A 24,389-nucleotide genomic window follows, 5' to 3' on the forward strand; every position below is an offset into this window, starting at 1 on the left:
AATGGGGAAAATCACTCAAGCTCAGTGGGAGGAATTTGTTCGTCAGAAGACCGAACTGAAGGCCAAAGAACTGGGCGAAACTAATTCTCAGAGAGCGAAGATGAACAAACACCCCCATCGCCTGGGGTCAACTGGATATCACCATAAAGTTGTGCAGTGGAACAGGATAATCGAGGAAGCTATAACTAACGGCACTTTGGACCCAATATTAAAAGATATCGATGAGCGAGCTATTCGTTGGATCTTAGGTCGGGCAGGTTTGAGTGAGGACGGCAAACTTTTGCATCCAGAATTGGTAGGCGAAGTTTCGACAAAAATTCAAGAATATGCAGATAAGAGAAAAAAGGAGAATTTAAGCCTCGGAGGGAGAATGACATACTAACTGCAGCACTAGGCAATCCTGAACACACTGGACGGGCTCGGGGAATCTCTTCTAAGATTTCCTGGAGAGAGGCGTTTCCAGAGTATGCGTCGTCATATAGGAAACACGAGAAGTCGAAAAGGACCCTTGAAGAGACTATTGATGAAAGGGTACAAAAGGCTATTAATGACGTGATGAACAAAATGAAGAAAACAGAATGCATATCATTTGAACTCAAGCCAAGCCACATGAGTCCACCTATAGTCCCTAGCAGCGTTGGATCTGTGCAAGACTTGACCAAGTACCCTGTAGACGATATTGTTGAGGACAAGCCTTGCTTTCTTCATATTCCAATCAATCGATCTGAGACAAAAACAAAGCAAGCTGCTACTGGTTTGGTAAAACCAGGACTTGTTAACTACAAGGATAATCCTGTCCCGCCACACTATGCTGTGGTCCAAGTTCTAGAAATCACAGACAGTGGTTGTGAAGATTAGGAGATAGATTTTCCAGTTGAGGGGATCATAACTTTGCAGGAGGCAATGAACGAGTTGGTCCTTTGGCATCGACGCGACATCAAGTTGGGTGATGAGCCGAATTCAACACCAATGCAACAAAAAGATAGTTCGATCATTCCACACCCCATGGTGCAGGAAAATATGACACCGACCTCCAAAAAATCGTTGAAACAATCATATCACCTCTTGCGAAGGAACTCAACGAGGGGGACGTAGACAAAATTGTTCCTCGGAATGTCGACGTCAACATCAAAAAGGAACCAAAGGTTGGCACCAATGTTGAAGGGCCAACTATTTCAAAGAAAATTCATAAGCGAATCGCCACTGACGATGTCAAGAAACCGTCAGAATCAGTGGCACGCTACCTGCATAAATTGCAGAGAGTTATGACAAATCAATCAAAAGCGGAATCAGCATCTCATGGAGTAGGCACACGGTCCCAAATAGACAATTTCGAAGTATGGGAAGAAGATGGAATGATTCATACTCGAGAATCATTACGTCCTAAAACCAATATCTCGGTATACAAGAAGGAGGATGTTCCTCCAAAATTTGTGAATGGGAGGCCGTTCTTGACGACGGTGCAACTTTCTAAGTTGTCGACTCCGGAGATTAGAATGCATGAGTGGTACATGGTGGCTAGCAACAAATACAAACTCGAGGACTTCACATTTGTTGTGCCAGAAGATGCATTTTGGAGCAATGATCATATAGATCCTGTGCGGCATTTATTCTTTGACGATCTCTGGTCGTTGTACCACCGACAAAGGATGGAAACCAACTACTTAACCCTCTTTTTCTTGTAAGTACCTCTAAACTTTCATATTTGTTAGTTTTGTACACGCACACATAAACGAGAGTCTAACGATTAACACTATTACACGTAGGATGCAATACATGGATGATAAGAAGAAACAACTTAAGACAGGGTTTCTTGACCCGTTGATGATATCCCAAGCTCGCTACAAAGTAGTTGCTCGGAGGCATGGAGAAGAATACAAAGACTTGGACGATGCTGAATTTGAGAAAGCCGTCAAACAGAATCAGAGAAAGAAAATGAAGGTAATGGCGGCATACATTGGACGAGCCATGTATAATCATGTACAACATGACAATGACTTAATAATAGCTCCGCACCACTTTAAGTAAGTTATCGACATGGTTTAATTTTGAACTATAAAGTATGGCAATCGTGATCTTAACATGTGTTTTCGTCTATGTCTATATAGTGACCACTACATTTGTATCATGATCTGGCCAAAGGATGGTAAAGTCGTGGTCTTCGACTCACTGAGAATGGAAAAGGCTAAGTATAATGACTTCTTGAAGATTTTAGAGAAGTATGATTATTATTGCACACTTGTACTTATTACAACTTAACAAATGTATTCTTAATCTCACAATGCTATTCTTATATGCAGTGCATACCGTTTTTATTGGAAAGATCTTGGCGGCGAACATCCAGAGGACAAGCCTAATTTGTCAATATCATTATTTCTATATGGTGACAAACAACCTCCGGGTACTGTCTTGTGCGCTTATTATGTATGCGAATGGTGTCGTGTCACCTTCCATTACATGGTCAATCGTGAGGATGTAAGTTCGCTATCATTGTCTATGTTGCAATTTTTATGTTATATTGTTGCTCATCACATTACTCTTAGCACCGCTTGCTTTTTGCTTTCATTGCAGGTTCCTAAATCCAAGATCAATACTGAATGGTTAGAAAGAGATATGGTTTCCGTCGGCGTTGCTAAGGTTGTAAGAGACTTGCTTTACTTTATGCGCCGTGAAGTTCTTCATCAACAAGGGCTATTCTACAATACAAATGGAAATTTGCAAAAATTCCCAGAACTAAGTTTGTACACAATATCACACAGTGTTTAGGTCTTTAGTTAGGAACTTTAGATGTTTAGTTGTCTATGAAACTTTGAGATGTTTAGTTGTATATGGAACTTGATATGTGTATAAATCTGTGTATGACGATGGAACTTGATATGTGGATGAATCTGTGTATTATACCTGTTATGGAACTTGTAATCTATGTATTATACCTATTATGAAACTTGTAATATGTGTAAATCTGTGTATGTGTATGAAACTGTGTATAATCTGTGTATTATGCAATCTGTGTGAATCTGTGTATAATCTGTGTATGAAATCTGTGTATATTCTGTGTTTGAAAATTCTGTATATATGAATCTGTATAATGAAAACCGTCTGTGATTTATATTGTATGCAGTCGGACTTATATAAAAACCGCCTGTGATGTGTGGCTATCACAGGCGGTTCCTTTGAACTGGACCGCCTGTAATCTGTGTTTTTCACAGGCGGTTTTTGATTGACCGCCTGTGATGTTGTTTTACATTACAGACGGTGCACCACAAGCGGTTCCTGGAACCGCCTGTGTAGTGTCGAACCAAACCGCCTGTACAGAGGTATGCTGTAGTAGTGGTTGTGCTGTTTTTGTTTCCCTTCTTTTTTATTTTTGCGACGAATATGTATATTTGTACGATATATATATACGAGCATGCATCAGAGCATGACGAAAGTTCTTGATGCGGACGGCAAAAAACTATCCAAACAAAATAGCTAATAACTCATACGCTTTAGCCTTGCCCAAATGCACTACCGGAATCGCGTTCTTTGCCGAGTGTCTAAGACACTCGGCAAAGGCTATTTTACACTCGGCAAAGGCTTTGCCGAGTGTAACACTCGGCAAAGAACACTCGGCAAAGATTTCATCGGCAAAGGGTTCTTTGCCGAGTGCTTTTTTTCGGACACTCGGCAAAGACTTTGCCGAGTGTCAAAAAGCACTCGGCAAAGAAAAACACTCGGCAAATTAAGAATCGAAAAAATTAAAAAAAAACAGCAAAACATTTTTTAAATTCTAGGAACAACTCTCCAACCCTACTCTATTACCTTACCTGTTGCCCTATCATTTTTCACTATTATTTTGAATCAAACTTATATGTTTTGTAAATGGTGAGATTCGAACTCACAACCTCTCCAACCTACCCTATTACCTTACCTGTTGCCCTATCATTTTTCACTATTATTTTGAATCAAACTTATATGTTTTGTAAATGGTGAGATTCGAACTCACAACCTCTCTCTCGCGCATACCCTTCTATACCACTACACTACTACACCAATTATGTTTATACTACGTTTTCATTCCTCATGTACTATAACAAATCGAGAGTAATTTGATTATTTAAGGCACTAAATGAGTTCATTTGAAAATGTGACCAACTATAAAGTTGCATAACTTTTTGAGATCTAAAAGTTTTATTTTAATAGTTTCTACATCCGAGACCATTTATAAAATTTGAATTTTAAATTTAAAAACTTCACACGAAATTTTCAATGATAAGATGATTTCAAATCAAAAAAATGTCAACTACAAAGTTTCATTACATTTCAAGACCTACAACTTTTATTTTGGTAGTTTTTCCATCCGAGACAGTTTGAAAAATTCATATTTCAAAATTCAAACATAGTTTTGCATAACAAGATGATTTCAAACTAAAACATTGTCAACTACAAAGTTTTATAACTCTTCAATACCTACAACTTTCATGTTGGTGGTTTTTCCTTTCGAAGTCGTTTTCAAAATTCAAATTTTAAATTTTTAAAATTCAGACATAGTTTTCGTTGACAATATGACTTCAAATGAAAAAGTTGTCAACTATAAACTTCTATAACTTCTCAAGATCTACAAAGTTTATTTTGGTTGTTTGATAATTTGTTTATCTCAGATGATGGTTATAACAATATGCACAAATTCTATACGTCTCTCTCGTAGTTTCATAAACTACGAGAGAGATATAGGTTTTGTGAACAAATTTATTTTTATTTTGTCATATGAAGAAATGTTCAATATATAAATTGTACATCATGATGAGTTATACAAATTTGTAGTTGAAAACTTTTTCATTTGAATTAATTTACTACTTTAAAATGTGATTTTTAAATTGTCTTTCTTATGGGTTAAGAAAGATCCTAACCAACTTATAAAGTGGACTCTATCTCTATGAGTATCATTTGTGAAGTTGGAAAAGATGACATGTGTGTGTCACTCGCACGAGCTCGCTCGCCGAGACGAGACAGATGGATAGGACAGTGCGAACGTGTGAGGTGTTGTGCTAGAATTTGATTTTTGCAGTTACGAATAACGATGGTGACCATAATGATCGATCTGGGCATTAACATGAATGTTACTAGCAACTTCTGGAATTAATCCTATCAATAGCGCCCAAGTTCACGTATTATGAACGAACTGTGTCTAGTTTCTTCCCCTCGATCTTAAGTGTGCTTAGGAGATGCATGGCTCCCTTCTCCCTCAAAGCTTTCTGCCATCACTGAGAACACCACATCTCCATAACCATAGCTCAGCGCGTGGCAAGAGCAGGCCTCCGGAAACCCCTATTTATTTGTTGAAGATACTGCTCGATCGGGATGATAGGACCAATAACGCACGTGAAGCTGCTGCTACTGGTTCGATCTCTGGTAGCGTGCACGTACATACACGTACGCACGCATCTTGCTTGGAGATCGAGTTTTCCGTTTTGGATCCTACTAGTTAATTTAATTGAAGTTTAAGCAAAGCATTGACCACTAGCCATATCGTATTAATTAGCTTAGGTAGCTAGGTCAAGGTCAAGCGCACTAGCTAGCAAGTACTACAGCTACGTCAATTTAATTATCTGTCAGTAACATTTCAGTAAACCTAGGCGACGACTGATTCGAGGATCGCTACTTGAGTTCCATGGACTGGAGTCCGCTTGCCATTATTATTATTATTATGAATCCACGATCTGTACGTGCATGGCCCAGCGCGCAGGGCAATATGCAAGCTAGCTAGGTCAACGTACTGGAGCTAATTAGTAGCTCCCAGATGATAGTAGTGTGTGCCAATGACTCACGTACGTACGCCGCATTGGGTTTTTCCGCCATGAACTAACTTGCATTGTTTGCCCTTCGGTTTCACTGCTAGTATACCATGCATACGTATATGTTTGGTTTATGCATGCATGCATGCATGCCCTTTCCATCAAGTACAAATAACAAACGCAATGTAAGCACGTCGTCGCTTATATTAATTACCTGTTTCAGTACAGGCACACCAAGGTCAGCTGCCTAACTCCAGGTTAGTACTTTTTTTGTCGTTCAAAAATAGCACAGTTAGCTGCAGGGGTCCAAAGAATCGACTTTAATTTGAAACGAACGACCCAGTGTTACAGAAAGGGAGAGACAGATTTAAAAAACATTCAGTGGAAAGAGTTTTACTCGGATTCATTTCTATTAAGAATTTCTTCTTGTTGTTTTTTTTTTCATCCCACCACGTACCTGTTTGATTCAAACAGGGACTATACAGAGAATATATACATCTGTGTGGAGAAATAAAGACACCTTCCGAGAGTTAGCTGATAATGATCATATATATGTGAAATAGCACCGGATCGGATCTGCACGTCGTACGACGAATACAGAAAGGAGGAGAGAAAAAAAAATAACAGCAGATCAATAATTAACTACGTACGTGTGTACGTGCGTCGTCGTGCAACTGTACAAAAATCATTCATGTGGCAAATGCTGGTACGAGAGCAAAGTTCTTGCACTACTGCATCGTATAGACGAACAAACTGGCGCGTACGCGCGGTACGCGCTGATTCATCAGTTCGTGCTAGCTAGCTTCTTGACCGCCCCAAACCAAACTAGCGTTCGACCTGGAATTTCCGGCCAGACGGCTGAGAAATGGCACACGCAACAAATGTCTCATCATGGATCTACATTGTTTTGTAGGGTCCTACTATGACCGACCTCGGTAACGAATCCAAATTTTGTTTGTGTTCTACCTATTTTTTGTCGGTTCCATATTATAAATTGTTTTATTTTTTTAGAAAGTCAAAACATCTCAAATTTAATCAAATTTGCATAACAAAATAATAATAATAATAATAATTAGATTCTTTATTAATTATATTTTTATAGTGCTTCCCACATCCCAAAGTCCAACTTTATCAATTTTGCATAACAAAAAAAAAGTCTTGGTCATTATGGGTAGCCGCCGCGTAGGGGGGGTATCCGGGCATGCACAGGAAAACTGAAAATTGGAGGGTCCAATGCGCAAGAAAATAGATACAGTACGCTCTGCATCTGACCATCTCCAGTTCTCCACCTCCAATCCTTCTCCCATAAGAGACAAGAACGAGGTCGTCTCGCCATCGCCGCCACTCCTATTTAAGAGCTGCCGGAGGTGGGGGTAGATCCGGCGAGCCGTTCCCGCTGTCCAGATTCAGGAACTAGACTCCTCCGGTCCGGTCCTCCCCCTCCCGCCCCGTCTCGCTCCAGCGGCTCCACGCCACCGTTTGCCATTCACTGCCAGGTATACAGTCTGCCCCCTCCCCTCTTTGGGGGGGAAAAACTTCCCGCCGGCGCTCGGGGTCTGGAGCACCAGTTCTTCTAGGATCGCCGCGTGGTTTAGGTGTCGCGCGCTCGTGCCCGCGCATTTGTTTTGTCGCTCGCGCGCCGTGAGTGAGCTGCTCTTCATCCTTTCGTTTCGCCTTATCGAAAACAGGGGGAGCAAAAGCTGTTGCCCTGTAGTTTGTTTTCCTGAAAAATATTGTGGGTTTAAGAAAAAAGTTTGTTTTCCTGAAAAATATTGTGGGTTTACTCTCATGGTCATGGCCGATGAGCGCTACAGAGATCGTGTTGGCTCTATTTGGTTAGTTTTCGTCCTAAGGCTCGATCTTCTGCGTGTGCAGAATGGCGCTCAACAAGGAGTACACGTACGCGGAGCTGGAGAAGGAGCCGTACTGGCCGTTCGAGAAGCTGCGGGTCTCCATCACCGGGGCCGGCGGGTTCATCGCCTCCCACATCGCGCGCCGCCTCAAGGGCGAGGGCCACTACGTCGTCGCCTCCGACTGGAAGAGGAACGAGCACATGCCCGAGGACATGTTCTGCCACGAGTTCCACCTCGTGGACCTGAGGGTCATGGACAACTGCCTCAAGGTCACCACGGGGGTTGACCACGTGTTCAACCTCGCGGCTGACATGGGTGGGATGGGGTTCATCCAGTCCAACCACTCCGTCATCATGTACAACAACACCATGATCAGCTTTAACATGCTTGAGGCTGCTAGAATTAACGGCGTCAAGAGGTAATTTCCAGCCTCAAGGTAGCTGCTCTTTGTTTATCATGCGTGCATTTACCCTGGTGAGCTAGTTTCATATATATTGCCTCCAGTGCTAAATCTGTTCAGTTAGGAAAATCTTGAAATCAAAGATAATACTTCTGTTCATGAAAGCTTTGCTCAATTTCTACATCTGAAGAATTATTAAACGGCCTGTGTTCATTAGTATATTCTGGAAATTTATTTACAGTTGACATGTTTCCTTTCCTCTTGGGTTTGTATATTGTATTGGCCCACAAGAGGGAAGTATTCATTGGGCATTGGCCACATGAAAACTGCTGTCAGATGCAGCTGAGGTTAATTTAGAGCCCATCTCTTGCAAAAAAAAAAAAGTTTGAAATTTCTGTCGTTTACATGGCAGGTTCTTCTATGCATCAAGTGCCTGCATCTACCCTGAGTTCAAGCAGCTGGAAACTGTAGTTAGCTTGAAGGAGTCCGATGCTTGGCCTGCCGAGGTTTCTAATAAACTTCTGCATTTCTTTACGCTCGTGTTAGCTGTCACCTACTTGAGCTGTGACTTGCGATGGCAAAATGGTTTTTACTGAACTGATGCCTAATTTTTAGCCTCAAGATGCCTATGGCCTGGAAAAACTCGCGACTGAGGAGCTGTGCAAGCACTATACAAAGGATTTTGGCATCGAGTGCCGGATTGGTCGCTTTCACAACATATATGGTCCCTTCGGCACATGGAAAGGTCAGTTTGCTATCTGGTAGCTAGTAGTATTTTGCCAGTTCTTTGTTGGTGCTATCGATTTTCTAGATGACGTTGTCCTATGTTTATTGCTTGGCAATATAGGTGGAAGGGAGAAGGCGCCTGCTGCTTTCTGCAGGAAGGCTCTGACCTCCACAGGGCGCTTTGAGATGTGGGGTGATGGCCTGCAAACCAGATCCTTCACATTTATTGATGAATGTGTTGAAGGTGTCCTTAGGTAAGCGAAATTTAATCTACCTTTGACTTCTACATTATAATATTTCCTTTTTCTTTCAGATATCTTAGATTTAAGATCATACTAACTAGCATCAACCTCGTATTGCTACTATGTCCCAAGAGAAAGGATTAGTGGTCTCTGATGTGCGGTTTTATAGGGGCCCTTGAAATTTCCGTTGAAATATGTGGTGGGACGAAAAGATATGCTTTGATAAACACGTTTTATATGGGCCTTACCATTTTGTGTAAGGCCTTTCTTGAAACATCCATCTAGTTCATACAGAACGATAACTGCACTATTAATTTGCTTGTGGCTCTTCAGAAATTCATGCCGTGCTGCAAATTCTACAAGATGCATAGACAGAGTAGTTCTTCACTTCTAAAACAGACATGCTCCTTCTGAAATAGGCAAAATGTCCTGTAGTTTTTGTTGCTTATGTCACTCTTTAGCTTGGACGCGATGGTCATATACTCATTTTTCACAAGTTCAACCTTAAAATGCAACCGAACAGTGAATCTGCTAAAAGATACTGTTCTCCCAAGTGTTTTCTCAACCAATAGTCACGAAGTATCGGAGAAAGAATGAAAAACTGTGAAACCTGCCTTCCATTTCTGAGCTTTGAATTAGTATCCTTGAAGCTTTGTACACCTGCAGCACCTTTGTCTCTGCTTGAACATCAGAGACCGGAGTTGAAAAACAACACAACATTTGGTAGAAAATCGTATTCCATCACATTTGTCTGTATGGTTGAAAACAAAAAAGGAGGTCAATCTATATTTTTTTGTTTCTGAGCTCTGAATAAGTATCCTTGAAGCCATATACATCTGCAGCAAGGATCTTCCAAAGCTCAGAAAGCCTGTACTGTCATCACCTCTGTCTCTGCTTATATATCAGAGATCGGAGTTGAAAAACAGCACGACATATATCAATACGCTAGTAAATTTTATTCATTAAAGAGTAGCTCCTTATTTTAAATAAAAAGCAAGTAAATCGTATTCCCCTGGCAATTACTTCGCACATCTTCTACAAAAAGGCTTATCTGAGTTCTGAATAATACTCGTTTTGGTACAGAAAGTTCCAAATGAAATCCTTTTATGGTGAACTAAGCTGTTATTTTGTCAAACACATCCAGGTTAACAAAGTCCGATTTCCGTGAGCCTGTAAACATTGGAAGCGACGAAATGGTGAGCATGAACGAGATGGCGGAAATGGTCCTGAGCTTTGAGAACAAGCAGCTGCCCATCCACCACATCCCCGGGCCGGAGGGCGTGCGTGGGCGCAACTCAGACAACACGCTCATCAAGGAGAAGCTTGGCTGGGCTCCGACTATGAGGCTGAAGGTACTCCACCAAACCTCGCACGTACCATCGCTCCAGTCCCTGAGCTGGATCACACCTACATAGTCTGATCGTTCATTGCACTGGACTCAAATTTGGCCTGCAGGACGGGCTGAGGATCACGTACTCCTGGATCAAGGAGCAGCTTGAGAAGGAGAAGGCCGAGGGCATGGATCTGTCGGTCTACGGATCATCCAAGGTCGTGCAGACACAGGCCCCGGTTCAGCTCGGCTCCCTCCGCGCCGCTGATGGCAAGGAGTGAACTTTGGCTGCGCCGGTCAGTTGCAGGGCATGATATACCAGTAATACACAGTTGTTTCAGTTTCCATGATTTGTAGTCACCATTTCTTGATTCACATTTGACTCCACAAGAGAAGACCATTTGGACGATGGATATTTTGTCAGAAGTTACGGGATTTAGTTCAAATTTGAACTGAATACAAAATATCCTGACACGATATCTGTCGTCCAAACACTTATAATAATTTCCACGCTGTTTTTTTTCCTCTTGTGTGCCTGTACAATAGAATATTTCAGACTTACAACACACATGTAAACTGGTGTCACTTTATTTCACAGAAATAGCAATGAATAAAATAAGGTTAAGCAGTCTTGAAATCATATGCTTGAGAGGGTCACTAGGTGGCACACGGTATTAACGCTGTCTCTAGCAGATCGTGCCTGTAGTCGTGCAAAGTAATATTTTGCATTGTAGCATGTACTATTCATACTGTGAAGTTTAAATATGAGATAATATAAGAGATATGATGAATAAGTTGTTAGAGACAACCTAACGCCTAACATAGTTTTAGTTTTTGGTCGAGACAACTTGTCAGTAGGAAAATGTTTGGCAGATTCTTTTTTAGGAGAGGCAGCTCTTTTCTTGGATCCGTTGTGTATAGGAGGGTAAATGCAAGGTACGGATAAGGGTTAAGATCCCATACATATTTGATTCCGAACATTTAGTATTCGATCTGTATCCGAGTATTCGGAGTTGGATAAATATGATGTCGATTAGTATTAAGTCTTATCTGGTACATTTAATCAATATTTATATCTGATCTGAATCTAAACAAATATTCGTATATAATCCAAATCTAAAGAAAAAAAATATGAAAACAATTACACTATCAGCGATATCTATCTGAATCCAAACAAAAAAAATATGGGCTGACAAGTATGTGTGTTCAGTTTTTGGGCTGACAGGCCAGGTCGCTAGACAAGATCACACGGCGAGCCTTTTTATTTAGCCCAGTTGATAGCTCACCGTGACAGGTTTTAGGGGCAGGACAAACAATTGTTGTAGCCTGTAATATCCATGTGATTGGTTGTCGTACGGTGGTAGCCTCGCTCGTACGCGAGGAGCTAGGCTCCTTGTGCACAGGCTAGACCCGTGCATATACTTCTGTTTGGTTGCTTGCATTTGTACATGTAGGACTGATATAACTTGTGTTTGGTTGTCTGCATTAGAATGTGTTAAGAGAAGAGTGTATAAATAAATCTTCAAATCTTATACAACATGTGTGATATAATTTTATTCGCAAAAGTCCTAGAAAAATTAATATAAAATCGGTTTGATAATTAAATCTTTTAACTAGAAGATATAATGGAAAAACATAAAAAAGAAGAGCCTTGGTTTGTGTGCAGCTGCACGAGCAACACCTGCATGTGGGCGTACGCTCGCTGGCTGCGTATGCCCGGAGCCTGGCCACGCCCCTCAGTTTGCATCAGCTTAGCCAGTACCCGGAGCGAAGTAAACCAAACAGCGCATGCTTTAATTCTCCGCGGGTACGAGAGCACGACCGCGCACGCCAACCAAACAGGCGGTAAAAGCTCACACCGCCAATCCACAAATCCAAAGCTCCATGCCTCCTCTTGTATTGTGGTGATCATCGTCGTCATCATGCTTGAAGTACGTCCATGAAACTATACAAAGCTACCACATCTAATAGCTAGTAAATGAATTACATGAAGAATTTTTTAGAGCATCACATGTCGACACGCAGGTCGTTATACAATAATGAAACAACCTCAACCCGGTTGTGATACTTTGCAGCATGCAGGCATGCACAAAAGTTATTACCAAAACATCACATGATATTAAGGCCATACCATTCACATCATAGGATTTCATGCATCATATCTATGGAAATTTCACTGAAAATCTCACGCGATTGATAAATCAACCCAAATTCGAGACCTTCAACTTGAAGAAGATTACACTGATGACGTCGATCTGTTACGTCAATCTGTTGATTGTGTATGTGTACGTGCAATCAACCCCAAGTGAGGGTTTTGGTGATTTAATGACAAAACAAATAAAGATACTAACAACTTTTGTTCCCAATGTATGATTAGAAAGAAACAAGAACTTAAGTAAGCACCAAGGACTTCATGCAACAGACGTATAAAATTTTATGTAAAATCTTGTGTTGCATGATGTAATTCTTCCTTATTCTTTTCCGCACAGGTAAATGTGTTTGCTATAGCTCAAGTCCCTAAATTCAAAAGCTATTTTCTGAAAACCAAAAATCACTTTAACATTATTTGGTTGACCATGGTTAGGTTTGAGAAACCTAGAGTGTTCTTGCTGAAAAGCAGCTGAACTTCTTCAACTGCAGCTGAGCTTTCCAGCTGAACTTAACTTCAGCTGAGTTGAGCTTCTTCAGCTGCAGCTGAGCTTTTCAGCTGAGCTGGACTTTAGCTGAGTTGAGCTTTCAACTCCAGTTGAACTTCAACTTCAGCTGTGGTTGTGGACCTCTTTGACCATACAACAGCTGAACTTGCCCTCGGGCAGCTGAGCTGGGGTTTTCTCTCCTAAACTCTCTGGTCTAGACCAGTTCAACTGGTCCTGGGGGGGCAGTTCAACTGGTCTCTGACCCCTCTGACTTCTGACCTGCAGTCTGCCAGTAAGACTGGCAGTCAGGTCACCAGGGTTGTCAGGGGGCGGTTCAACCGCCCTAGGGGGCGGTTCAACCGGTCCTGTCATGTCTGACCCGCCTGCAGGTCAGTCTGCCAGTCAGTCTGGCAGTCAGACTGGCAGACAGTCTGATGACATGTTAGGGGGCGGTTCAACCGCCCTAGGGGCGGCTCAACCGGTTTTCTGCGGGGTTCCTGGTCAAACGGCTAGTTTTTGAGCCGTGACTATAAATAGAACCCTCTCCCCCCTTCTTCAATGCGGTTGTACACTTACACATTTATTGCTCACCTAACTTGAGACAAAGCACTTCTCTCTCCCATCTCTCTCACACTTAAATCTTCCTCAAGATTCAACCTTGTTGGAGGAGCTCTTGGGTGTGAGGTTTGTGCTTGTGCTCACGATTTGGCTTTTCTCTCCCATCTCATTTTAAAAGACTTGAGCTTGTGCAAACCCCTCTTGTGCTTTCTTGGTGTTCTTGAAACCCTAGGTTTCAAGATCTTTTGAGATTGCTTGGGAGTCTCCAAATTTGTGGATGACCCTAAGAAGTTTGTATCACCCGCTCCTTGAGCTGAGATAAGAAGAGATTGCCTTGACCTTTGTTAGGACTGGGCGTTCGGGTTTACCCGAAATTTCGGGTCGGGTTTTTTGGGTTTTTTATATTTCGGGTTTTCAACAGTAGAACCCGTACTCGTACCCAAACTTTCGGGTACCCGCAATTTCGGGTACCCGTAATTTCGGGTTTGTGTTTGGGTAGAATTCGGGTACCCGGTATTATAAATCATACACAAGACTACAAGAGTACAAGACATCTATATGACGAAGATAATCATTAAGTAAACTGCAGCAGAAATTAAACTCCAGCAGCTTTGTGCTAACAGCCAACTAGGACGAAGATAATCATTAAGTAAACTGCTATGGTTCCAAAGCAACGCAACAGAAATTAAACTCTAGCAGCTTTGTGCTAACAGCCAACTAGGACGAAGATCCACGGACACCCAACAGCTTTGTGCTAAACGCCCAACAGAAATTAAACGCCAGTCGCCAACAGAAATTTAATTTAGCTTTGTGCTAAATTAAACGCCGGGCGCGTGTGCGCGTGTGCCTGCTGGCTGCAGCCTGAGCCTGGGACAGAGCCTGGGACAGAGGATGAGAGGAGTGCGCTGGGAGCGGGCTGGGAGGAGGACTGTGCGTCTGCGCGCACTGCGGTGCTGGGGCCTGGGAGCTTGGGAGGAGCCGGAATGGAGCCTGGAGGAGGACGCCGTCGGCGGTCGGCCCGTCGGCCGCCTGGGAGCTACTGAGCTAGGGACCTAGGGTTGCTGCCTTGCTTTGCTGGGACGGCTGGGATGGGATCAGGGGCAGCCGGACTCCGGACACGGAGTAGGCAGAAGCAGCGGCACAGGCTGCACAGCCCAGTAGCCCACGCCAACAGCGCAGCCCAACAGGCAACAGCCCACGGCTAGGACCAGTTCGGGTAGAATGGGTACTTCGGGTACCGCGGGTGAATACCCGATTAGGCCCAAACTTAGTTCGGGTATTTAGTTTTGTTACCCGTTGAAATTGTTCGGGTAACGGGCATCGGGCTAAACGGGTACGGGTTCGGGTATTTTGGGTAACGGGCTTCGGGCTCGGGTTTTATGCCCAGTCCTAACCTTTGTGGTCGGCTTTTGGAGGATTAGGGTTGAAAAAGACCCGGCCCTTTGTGGGCTCCTCAACGGGGAGTAGGACACCTTTGTGGTGTGGCCGAACCTCGGATTAAATCTTGTGTCTTGTATTCTTGCTTGTCTTTAACTTAAGATATTTTTACTTGCAAGATTGACATATATATTTTTCCGTAGAGTATATCTAGAAGTGAAATAGCCTTTACATATTCATCTTCTTATTCTAACTTAGCTATACCTTACTTCTCAAAAGAACTCGCAAAATACTTTTTCGAGTAGATTTTAGTCTAAAGTTTGTAAAACAGTTGGATTGGTTCAGAGTGGTTCAACTTGCGCACGTAGCTGTTGAACCGGCCTGCACCAGTCGAACTGTGTATTTAACAATCTTTCGAAGTTTGTTGTGAAAATTTTTAGATTAGCCTATTCACCCCCCTCTAGGCTACTTTCAATTGGTATCAGAGCTTCGTACCTCATTTTACACTTAACCGCGTGAGGAAACGATCATGTCTACTCAAAGGGACCATGTGGATCCTCTCCTCGAGGAAATCCCCATCACATCTTCCGGTGAGGAAGTGGATCCCAAGATCCTCGATCTCGCCATGAAGATTGCCGAGAAGATGTTCCTCAAAATGAAAGAGGAAGATGCTAAAAAAGGGCCAAAGAAGAAGAATCAAGAAGAAAGGCCGAAGAAGATAAAGGTAAGGGAAAATTTGAATACAATGACGACCTAGTGGATCTTTTGGTGTCGAAGGTGTTGAGCAAGGTAAGTCTCAACACCGAAGGATCATCTACCAAAAGTAAAGGTAACAAATTTAGTAAAGTTCAATTTGATTACTCTAGAAATTTTATTCCCAACTTGTCTTCCGCCCCACTTGGAAAGTTACCAACTCTTAGTGAGTTGAACTATGACGAGTGGGCCGATAAGATGAAGTCGCATTTAATCGGTGTGCATCCTAGTCTTTGGGAGATTGTTAATGTAGGTATGTATAAGCCACCCAAGGAGAAGAGATGACTCCGGAAATGATGCAAGAGGTTCACCGGAATGCTCAAGCGGTAAGCATAATTAAAGGAAGTCTTTGTCCAGAAGAATACCGGAAAGTTCAAGGAAGAGAAGATGCCCGTGACATTTGGAATATTCTTAAAATGTCACATGAAGGAGATCCCAAAGCTAAGAGACATAGAGTTGAAGCTTTGGAGAGTGAGCTTGCTAGATATGATTGGACAAAGGGTGAGTCGCTTCAATCACTCTTTGATCGGTTGATGGTGTTAGTAAACAAAATAAGAGTGCTTGGAAGTGAAGATTGGAGTGACTCCAAGGTCACAAGACTATTCATGAGAGCATACAAAGAAAAGGACAAGAGTCTAGCAAGGATGATAAGGGATCATGATGACTATGAGGAAATGACGCCTCATCAATTATTTGCAAAGATTCAACAACATGAATCCGAAGAAGCCCCAATCAAGGCAAGAGACTCTCATGCCTTGATCTCAAATGAATAAGACAACCCCAAGAAAAACAAAGACCACAAGGCAAAGAAAGTGGTCGAGACATCAAGTGATGAAGATAGCTCAAGTGATGAAGACACAACTATGTTCATCAAAACATTCAAGAAATTTGTAAGGAAAAATGACAAGTTTCAAAGAAAAGGAAAGAAGAGGACATGCTATGAATGTGGCCAAACCGGTCATTTCATAGTGGATTGTCCTAACAAGAAGGAACAAGAAGCCAAGAAGGAATACAAGAAGGACAAGTTCAAAAAGGGAGGCAAGACCAAGGGATATTTCAAGAAGAAGAAATATGGTCAAGCCCATATTGGTGAAGAATGGAACTCCGATGAAGAGAGTTCTAGCTCCGAAGAAGAGGAAGTGGTGGCAAACGTTGCCATCCAATCTACTTCAAGCTCGCAACTCTTCACCAACCTACAAGACGACTCCTACACTCCAACTTGCCTCATGGCAAAAGGAGATAAGGTAACTTTATTTAGTAATGATTTTCCAAATGATGATGATGATGAACAAATTGCCATGAAGAATAAAATGATTAAAGAATTCGGCTTGAATGGATATAATGTTATCACCAAATTAATGGAGAAGCTAGATAAAAGAAAAGCAACTCTTGATGCTCAAGAAGACTTGCTTATCCTTGAAAAGGAAAGAAACCTAGAGCTTCAAGAATTGCTACTCAATAAAGATGAAATGCTAGATGCCTTGACTAAGGAAGTATCTTTAGTCAAGATAACTATAGAGGATAAAGAAAAATAAGTAATCAATATGAAAACCTCTATAGCTAATCTTGCAAATGAAAAGGATGCACTTGAATCAAGCATGTTAAGCTTGAATGTCCAAAATCAAGAACTTCAAGTGCAACTTGAAAATTGCAAGAACATCAATGCCTCATCTTTAGTGATTGAATCTAAGTCTAGTTCCTCAAACAATACCTTTTGCAAACATTGTGCCAAATATCATGCTTCTTGTTGTCTAACTAACCATGCAAGGAAGAAAAGCCCACATGTGAAGGTCAAAGAGATATTGAAAAGATGCTCTAGCAATGATGGGTTAAAGAAAATTGAACCCAAGTACAAGTCCCTAAAGCCCAACAATGGAAGAAGGGGGCTTGGGTTCAACTCATCCAAGGAAAACCCTAGCATAGTGCATAAGGGGTGGAGATCCCCCAAGTTCATAGAGGGAACCACCCTATATGATGCCTTGGGGAGGATTCACTCCTCAAATAACAAGTCAACTCAAGTAAAGGTAAACTTGAGTTCCACAAAGAGTAAGATGAAGGAAGTGGGATCCTCAAGTGGAGAAAAATTTAATGCTCCCATTTCTCACTCTTATCTTTGTGATTATATGTTGACTTGGGATTTAGGAAAATTAGTTGTTAAATATGTGGGTGCCTACACTAAAAGAAAAGTCATGAAAAGAAGTGTGTGGGTACCCAAGGTTATAACTAACACTGCAGGACCCAATTCAATTTGGGTACCTAAAAGCATAGCCTAAATTTGTTTTGCAGGTCTACTCCTCTGGTGGGTCAAGCTGGGTGCTTGACAGTGGATGTACAAATCACATGACCGGGGAGAAAGACATGTTTCACTCCTTGCAACTAACCCAAGAAACACAAGAAATTGTGTTTGAGGATAGTGGCAAGAGTGAAGTGATTGGTGTTGGTAACATTCCTATCTCTGACCACCAATCACTTTCAAATGTTTTGTTAGTAGATTCATTAAGCTATAACTTGATGTCCGTTTCACAACTTTGTGGAATGGGATATAATTGCCTATTTACTGATGTTGATGTGAAGATTCTTAGAAGGGAGGATTCCTATGTTGCTTTTACAGGTCGCTTGAAGGGCAAACTCTATCTTGTTGATTTCACAACTAGTAGAGTGATGCGTGAGACTTGTTTAGTGGCAAAATCCGACAAGGGTTAGCTTTGGCATCACCGGCTAGCTCATGTTGGCATGAGGAACTTGGCCAAACTTCAAAAGGATAATCACATTATTGGACTAACGAATGTCATGTTTGAGAAAAACAAGGTATGCAGCGCATGTCAAGCGGGGAAGCAACATGGCGTTCCACATCAATCAAAGAACGTGGTCACAACCAAGAGGCCTTTGGAGCTTCTTCACATGGACCTCTTCGGACATGTGGCTTACATCAGTATTGGTGGTAGTTGAAAAAGAAATAGGCTTACACCTTTTCCTAAATTGATTTTGGTGGTTGAATTGCCCAACACAAATAATTGGACTAACTAGTTTGCTCTAGTCTATAAGTTTTACAGGTGCCAAAGGTTCACATCAAGCCAACAAATAGACCAAAGATGGGTTCAAATAAAGAGAGCTAAAGACATCCCAAAGGCACCCTGGTCTGGTGCACCGGACTGTCCGGTGTGCCACCGGACAGTGTCCGGTGCACCAGGGAACTCGAAGCTGAACTTGCCACCTTCGGGAAAATAGGAGGGCGCTCCGCTATAATTCACTGGACTGTCCGGTGAAGCACCGGACAGTGTCCGGTGCCACACCGGACTGTCCGGTGTGCCAGCAGAGCAACGGCTACTTCACGCCCAACGGTCGACTGCAACGCATTTAATGCGCGCCTGCGCGCGCAGAGGACAGAGCACGCGCAGAAGGCGCACCGGAGAGTCTACAGGACCTGTCCGGTGCACCACCGGACAGCCCAGAGGCCCCACCAGTCAGAGCTCCAACGGTCAGAACCTAAAGGCCGGTTGACGTGGCTGGCGCACCGGACAGTGTCCGGTGGCGCACCGGACTGTCCGGTGCGCCATGCGACAGACAGCCTTCCAACGGCCACTTTTGGTGGTTGGGGCTATAAATACCCCAACCACCCCACCATTAATTGCATCCAAGTTTTCCAACCTCCAACACATTACAAGAGCTATAACATTCAATTCTAGACACAACCAAAGAGATCAAATCCTCTCCCAAGTCCGGAATCACTCCAAATCAAATAGTGACTAGAGAGAGCGACACTTGTGTTCATTTGAGGTCTTGCGCTTGGATTGCTTCTTTTCTTTCTCATTCTTTCTTGTGATAAACTCAATTGTAACCGAGGCAAGAGACACTAATTGTGTGGTGGTCCTTGTGGGGACTTTGCGTCCCGTTTGATTGAGAAGAGAAGCTCACTCGGTCTAAGTGACCGTTTGAGAGAGGGAAAGGGTTGAAAGAGACCCGGTCTTTGTGACCACCTCAACGGGGAGTAGGTTTGCAAGAACCGAACCTCGGTAAAACAAATCATCGTGTCTCGCTCTTTATTTGCCCACGATTTGTTTTTCGCCCTCTCTCACGGACTCGTTTATATTTCTAACGCTAACCTGGCTTGTAGTTGTGCTTAAGTTTATAAATTTCAGATTCGCCCTATTCACCCCCCTTTAGGCGACTTTCAATTGGTATCAGAGCCGGTGCTTCATTAGAGCTTAACCGCTCGAAGTGATGTTGGGAGATCACGCCAAGAAGATGGTGATCGGCGGTGAGAAGTCCGCTACAAGCCACGGGAAGGCTCCATCAAGGGAGTCCGCCAACAACAAGAAGGATGGATCCCCTTCACGCATTCGATCGCACAAGAGTGGCGAGAAGAAGAATAAAATGAATAAAGTGGTCTACTACGAGACCGATTCTTCCTCGCCCTCTACATCCGGATCCGACGTCGCGTCCGTCACTTCTAAGCGCCAAGAGCGCAAGAAGTATAGTAAGATCCCCCTACGCTATCCTTGCATTCCTAAACATACTCCATTACTTTCCGTCCCATTAGGCAAACCACCGACGTTTGACGGTGAAGATTATTCTAGGTGGAGTGACATGATGAGATATCACCTAACCTCACTCCACAAAAGCATATGGGATGTTGTTGAGTTTGGTGTACAGGTACCATCCGTAGGGGATGAAGATTACGATGAGGACGAGGTGGCCCAAATCATGCACTTCAACTCTCAAGCCACCACTATACTCCTCACCTCTCTAAGTAAAGAGGAGTATAACAAGGTGCAAGGATTGAAGAGTGCCAAGGAGATTTGGGACGTACTCAAGACAGCGCACGAAGGAGACGAGGTGACCAAGATCACCAAGCGAGAGACGATCGAGGGGGAGCTCGGTCGCTTCCGGCTTCGCCAAGGGGAGGAGCCACAAGAGATGTACAACCGACTCAAGACCTTGGTAAACCAAGTGCGCAACCTCGGGAGCAAAAAATGGGATGACCATGAAATGGTCAAGGTTATTCTAAGATCCCTCATTTTCCTTAACCCTACGCAAGTTCAATTAATTCGAGGTGATCCTAGATACACGCTAATGTCTCCTGAGGAGGTCATAGGTAAATTTGTGAGCTTTGAGCTAATGATCAAAGGCTCCAAAAAGATCATCGAGCAAGGCGACTCCTCCATGCCCGAAGCACAACCCGTTGCATTCAAGGCGACGGAGGAGAAGAAGGAAGAGTCTACATCGAGTAGACAACCCATCGACGCCTCCAAGCTCGACAATGATGAGATGGCGCTCATCATCAAGTGCTTCCGCCAAATCCTCAAACAAATGAGGGGGAAGGACTACAAATCACGCTCCAAGAAAGTATGCTACAAGTGTGGTAAGCCCGGTCACTTTATAGCAAAATGTCCATTATCAAGTGACAATGACAGGGGCGACGACAAGAAGGGCAAGAGGAGAGAAAAGAAGAGGTACCATAAGAAGAAGGGCGGTGATGCCCATATGTGCCGCGAGTGGGACTCCGACGAGAGCTCCACCGACTCCTCCTCCGACGAGGACGCCACCAACATCGCCGTCACCAAGGGCCTCCTCTTCCCCAACGTTGGCCACAAGTGCCTCATGGCAAAGGACGACAAAAGGAAGAAGGTAAAATCAAGATCCTCCACTAAATATGCTTCCTCTAGTGATGAAGATAATTCTAGTGAAAATGAGGAGGATAACTTGCGCACCCTTTTTGCCAACCTAAACATGCAACAAAAAGAAAAATTAAATGAATTAATTAGTGCTATTCATGAGAAGGATGAACTCTTGGACTCCCAAGAGGACTTCCTAATTAAGGAAAACAAGAAGCATGTTAAGGTTAAAAATGCTTACGCTCTAGAAGTAGAGAAATGTGAAAAACTATCTAGTGAGCTAAGCACTTGCCATGATATTATTGCCAACCTTAGAAATGAAAATGCTAAAATGATTGCTAAGGTTGATACAAATGTTTGTGATATTTCAATTCCCAATCCTAGAGATGATAATGTTAATTTACTTGCTAAGATTGAAGAATTGAATGTCTCTCTTGCTAGCCTTAGAAACGATAATGAAAAATTAATTGCTAAGGCTAAAGATTTAAATGTTTGCAATGTTACAATTTCCAATCTTAGAAGTGAAAACGACATTTTACATGCTAAGATTGTTGAACTAAAATCTTGCAAAACCTCTGTATCTAGCGTTGAGCATGTTTCCATTTGTACTAGATGTAGAGACATTAATGTTGATGCTATTCATGATCACCTAGCCTTAATTAAGAAACAAAATGATCACATAGCTCAACTTAATGCTAAAATCAATGAGCATGACTTAGAAAATGAAAAATTTAAATTTGCTAGAAGCATGCTCTATAGTGGGAGACGCCCTGGCATCAAGGATGGCATTGGTTTCCAAAAGAGGGACAATGTCAAACTTAATTCCCCTCCTAAAAGATTGTCTAACTTTGTAAAGGGCAAGACTCCCATGCCTCAGGATAACGAGGGTTACATTTTGTACCCTACCGGTTATCCCGAGAGCAAAATTAGGAGAATTCACTCTAGGAAGTCTTACTCTGGCGCTAATCATGCTTTTATGTATAAGGGTGAGACATCTAGCTCTAGGCAATCAACCCGTGCAAAATTGCCTAAGAAGAAAACTCCTATTGCATCAAATGATTCTAACATGTCATTTAAAACTTTTGATGCATCTTATGTTTTGACTAACAAATCCGGCAAGGTAGTTGCCAAGTATGTTGGGGGCAAACACAAGGGGTCAAATACTTGTGTTTGGGTACCCAAAGTTCTTGTATCTAATGTAAAAGGACCCAAAACCGTTTGGGTACCTAGAAACAAGAACTAAATTTGTTTTGTAGGTTTATGCATCCGGGGGCTCAAGTTGGATCATCGATAGCGGGTGCACAAACCATATGACAGGGGAGAAGAAGATGTTCTCCTCCTATGAGAAAAACCAAGATCCCCAACGAGCTATCACATTCGGGGATGGAAACAAAGGTTTGGTCAAAGGATTGGGTAAAATTGCTATATCTCCTGACCATTCCATTTCCAATGTTTTTCTTGTAGATTCTTTAGATTACAACTTGCTATCAGTTTCTCAATTATGTCAAATGGGTTACAACTGTCTTTTTACGGATATAGGTGTTACTGTCTTTAGAAGAAGTGATGATTCAGTAGCATTTAAGGGAGTGCTAGAGGGTCAGCTATACTTAGTAGATTTTGATAGAGCTGAACTCGACACTTGTTTAATTGCTAAGACTAACATGGGCTGGCTCTGGCATCGCCGACTAGCACATGTTAGAATGAAGAATCTTCACAAGCTTCTAAAGGGAGAACACATTTTAGGACTAACAAATGTTCATTTTGAGAAAGACAGGATTTGTAGCGCATGTCAGGCAGGGAAGCAAGTTAGTGTTCATCATCCACACAAGAACATCATGACGACCGACAGGCCGCTTGAGCTACTCCACATGGATCTATTCGACCCGATTGCTTACATAAGCATCGACAGGAGTAAGTATTGTCTTGTAATTGTGGATGATTATTCTCGCTTCACTTGGGTGTTCTTTTTGCAGGAAAAATCCCATACCCAAGAAACCTTAAAGGGATTCTTGAGACGGGCTCAAAACGAGTTTGGCTTAAGGACCAAGAAAATTAGAAGCGACAACGGAACGGAGTTCAAGAACTCTCAAATTGAAGGCTTCCTTGAGGAGGAGGGCATCAAGCATGAGTTCTCTTCTCCCTACACGCCACAACAAAATGGTGTAGTGGAGAGGAAGAATAGAACTCTATTGGACATGGCAAGAACCATGCTTGATGAGTACAAAACTTCGGATCGGTTTTGGGCGGAGGCGGTCAACACCGCTTGCTACGCCATCAACCAGTTATATCTATACCGAATCCTCAAGAAGACATCATATGAACTCCTAACCGGTAAAAAGCCCAATGTTTCATATTTTAGAGTCTTTGGTAGCAAATGCTTTATTCTTGTTAAAAGAGGTAGAAAATATAAATTTGCTCCTAAGGCTGTAGAAGGCTTTTTACTAGGATATGATTCAAACACAAGGGCATATAGAGTCTTTAACAAGTCCTCTGGACTAGTTGAAGTTTCTTGTGACATTGTGTTTGATGAGACTAACGACTCTCAAGTAGAGCAAGTTGATCTTGATGAGATAGGTGATGAAGAGGCTTCGTGCGTCGCGCTAAGGAACATGTCTATTGGGGATGTGTGTCCTAAGGAATTCGAAGAGCCTCCAAATGCACAAGATCAACCATCTTCCTCCATGCAAGCATCTTCACCAACTCAAGATGAGGATGAGGCTCAAAATGATGGAGAAGATCAAGAAGTTGAGCCACCTCAAGAGGAGAGCAATGATCAAGGGGGAGATGCCCATGATCAAGATGAGGAAGATGAACAAGTTCCACGACCGCCACACCCAAGAGTCCACCAAGCAATACAACGAGATCACCCCGTGAACACCATCCTCGGCGATATTCAAAAGGGGGTAACTACTCGATCTCGTGTTGCTCATTTTTGTGAACATTACTCTTTTGTTTCCTCTATTGAGCCACACAGGGTAGAGGAAGCACTTCAAGATTCGGATTGGGTGGTGGCGATGTAAGAGGAGCTCAACAACTTCACTAGGAATGAGGTATGGCATTTAGTTCCACGTCCTAACCAAAATGTTGTAGGAACCAAGTGGGTCTTCTACAAAAAGCAAGATGAG

At 42.7% G+C, this 24,389-nt stretch overlaps 1 protein-coding gene and 1 non-coding gene across 3 annotated transcripts; both read left to right on the forward strand.

Annotated features, from left to right (window-relative positions):
• The first annotated feature begins 7,064 nt into the window (after positions 1-7,064).
• Positions 7,065-10,962, forward strand: LOC100280325 (uncharacterized). 2 transcript variants are annotated; one of them, XM_020551520.3, is made up of 7 exons: positions 7,065-7,415; positions 7,650-8,045; positions 8,440-8,533; positions 8,643-8,772; positions 8,875-9,007; positions 10,140-10,347; positions 10,451-10,962. In XM_020551520.3, exons 2-7 carry the CDS (start codon positions 7,651-7,653, stop codon positions 10,604-10,606), a joined length of 1,116 nt encoding a protein of 371 aa, XP_020407109.1. In that variant the 5' UTR covers positions 7,065-7,415; position 7,650; the 3' UTR covers positions 10,607-10,962.
• Positions 9,825-9,931, forward strand: LOC111591448 (small nucleolar RNA snoR97). Its single transcript, XR_004858079.1, has one exon. It is a non-coding gene; the product is annotated as a small nucleolar RNA snoR97 (small nucleolar RNA).
• Positions 10,963-24,389: the final 13,427 nt, after the last annotated feature.

Source organism: Zea mays, chromosome 4 (assembly GCF_902167145.1).
Source record: "Zea mays cultivar B73 chromosome 4, Zm-B73-REFERENCE-NAM-5.0, whole genome shotgun sequence".
In the NCBI taxonomy this organism is placed as follows: Eukaryota; Viridiplantae; Streptophyta; class Magnoliopsida; order Poales; family Poaceae; genus Zea; species Zea mays.

Coding starts and splice junctions, on each gene's coding strand:
- LOC100280325 (XM_020551520.3), top strand. CDS start 7,651: ATGGCGCTCAACAAGGAGTACACGTACGCGGAGCTGGAGAAGGAGCCG. Junction 8,534..8,642: donor CCGATGCTTGGCCTGCCGAG/GTTTCTAATAAA, acceptor CCTAATTTTTAG/CCTCAAGATGCCTATGGCCT. Junction 10,348..10,450: donor CTCCGACTATGAGGCTGAAG/GTACTCCACCAA, acceptor TTTGGCCTGCAG/GACGGGCTGAGGATCACGTA.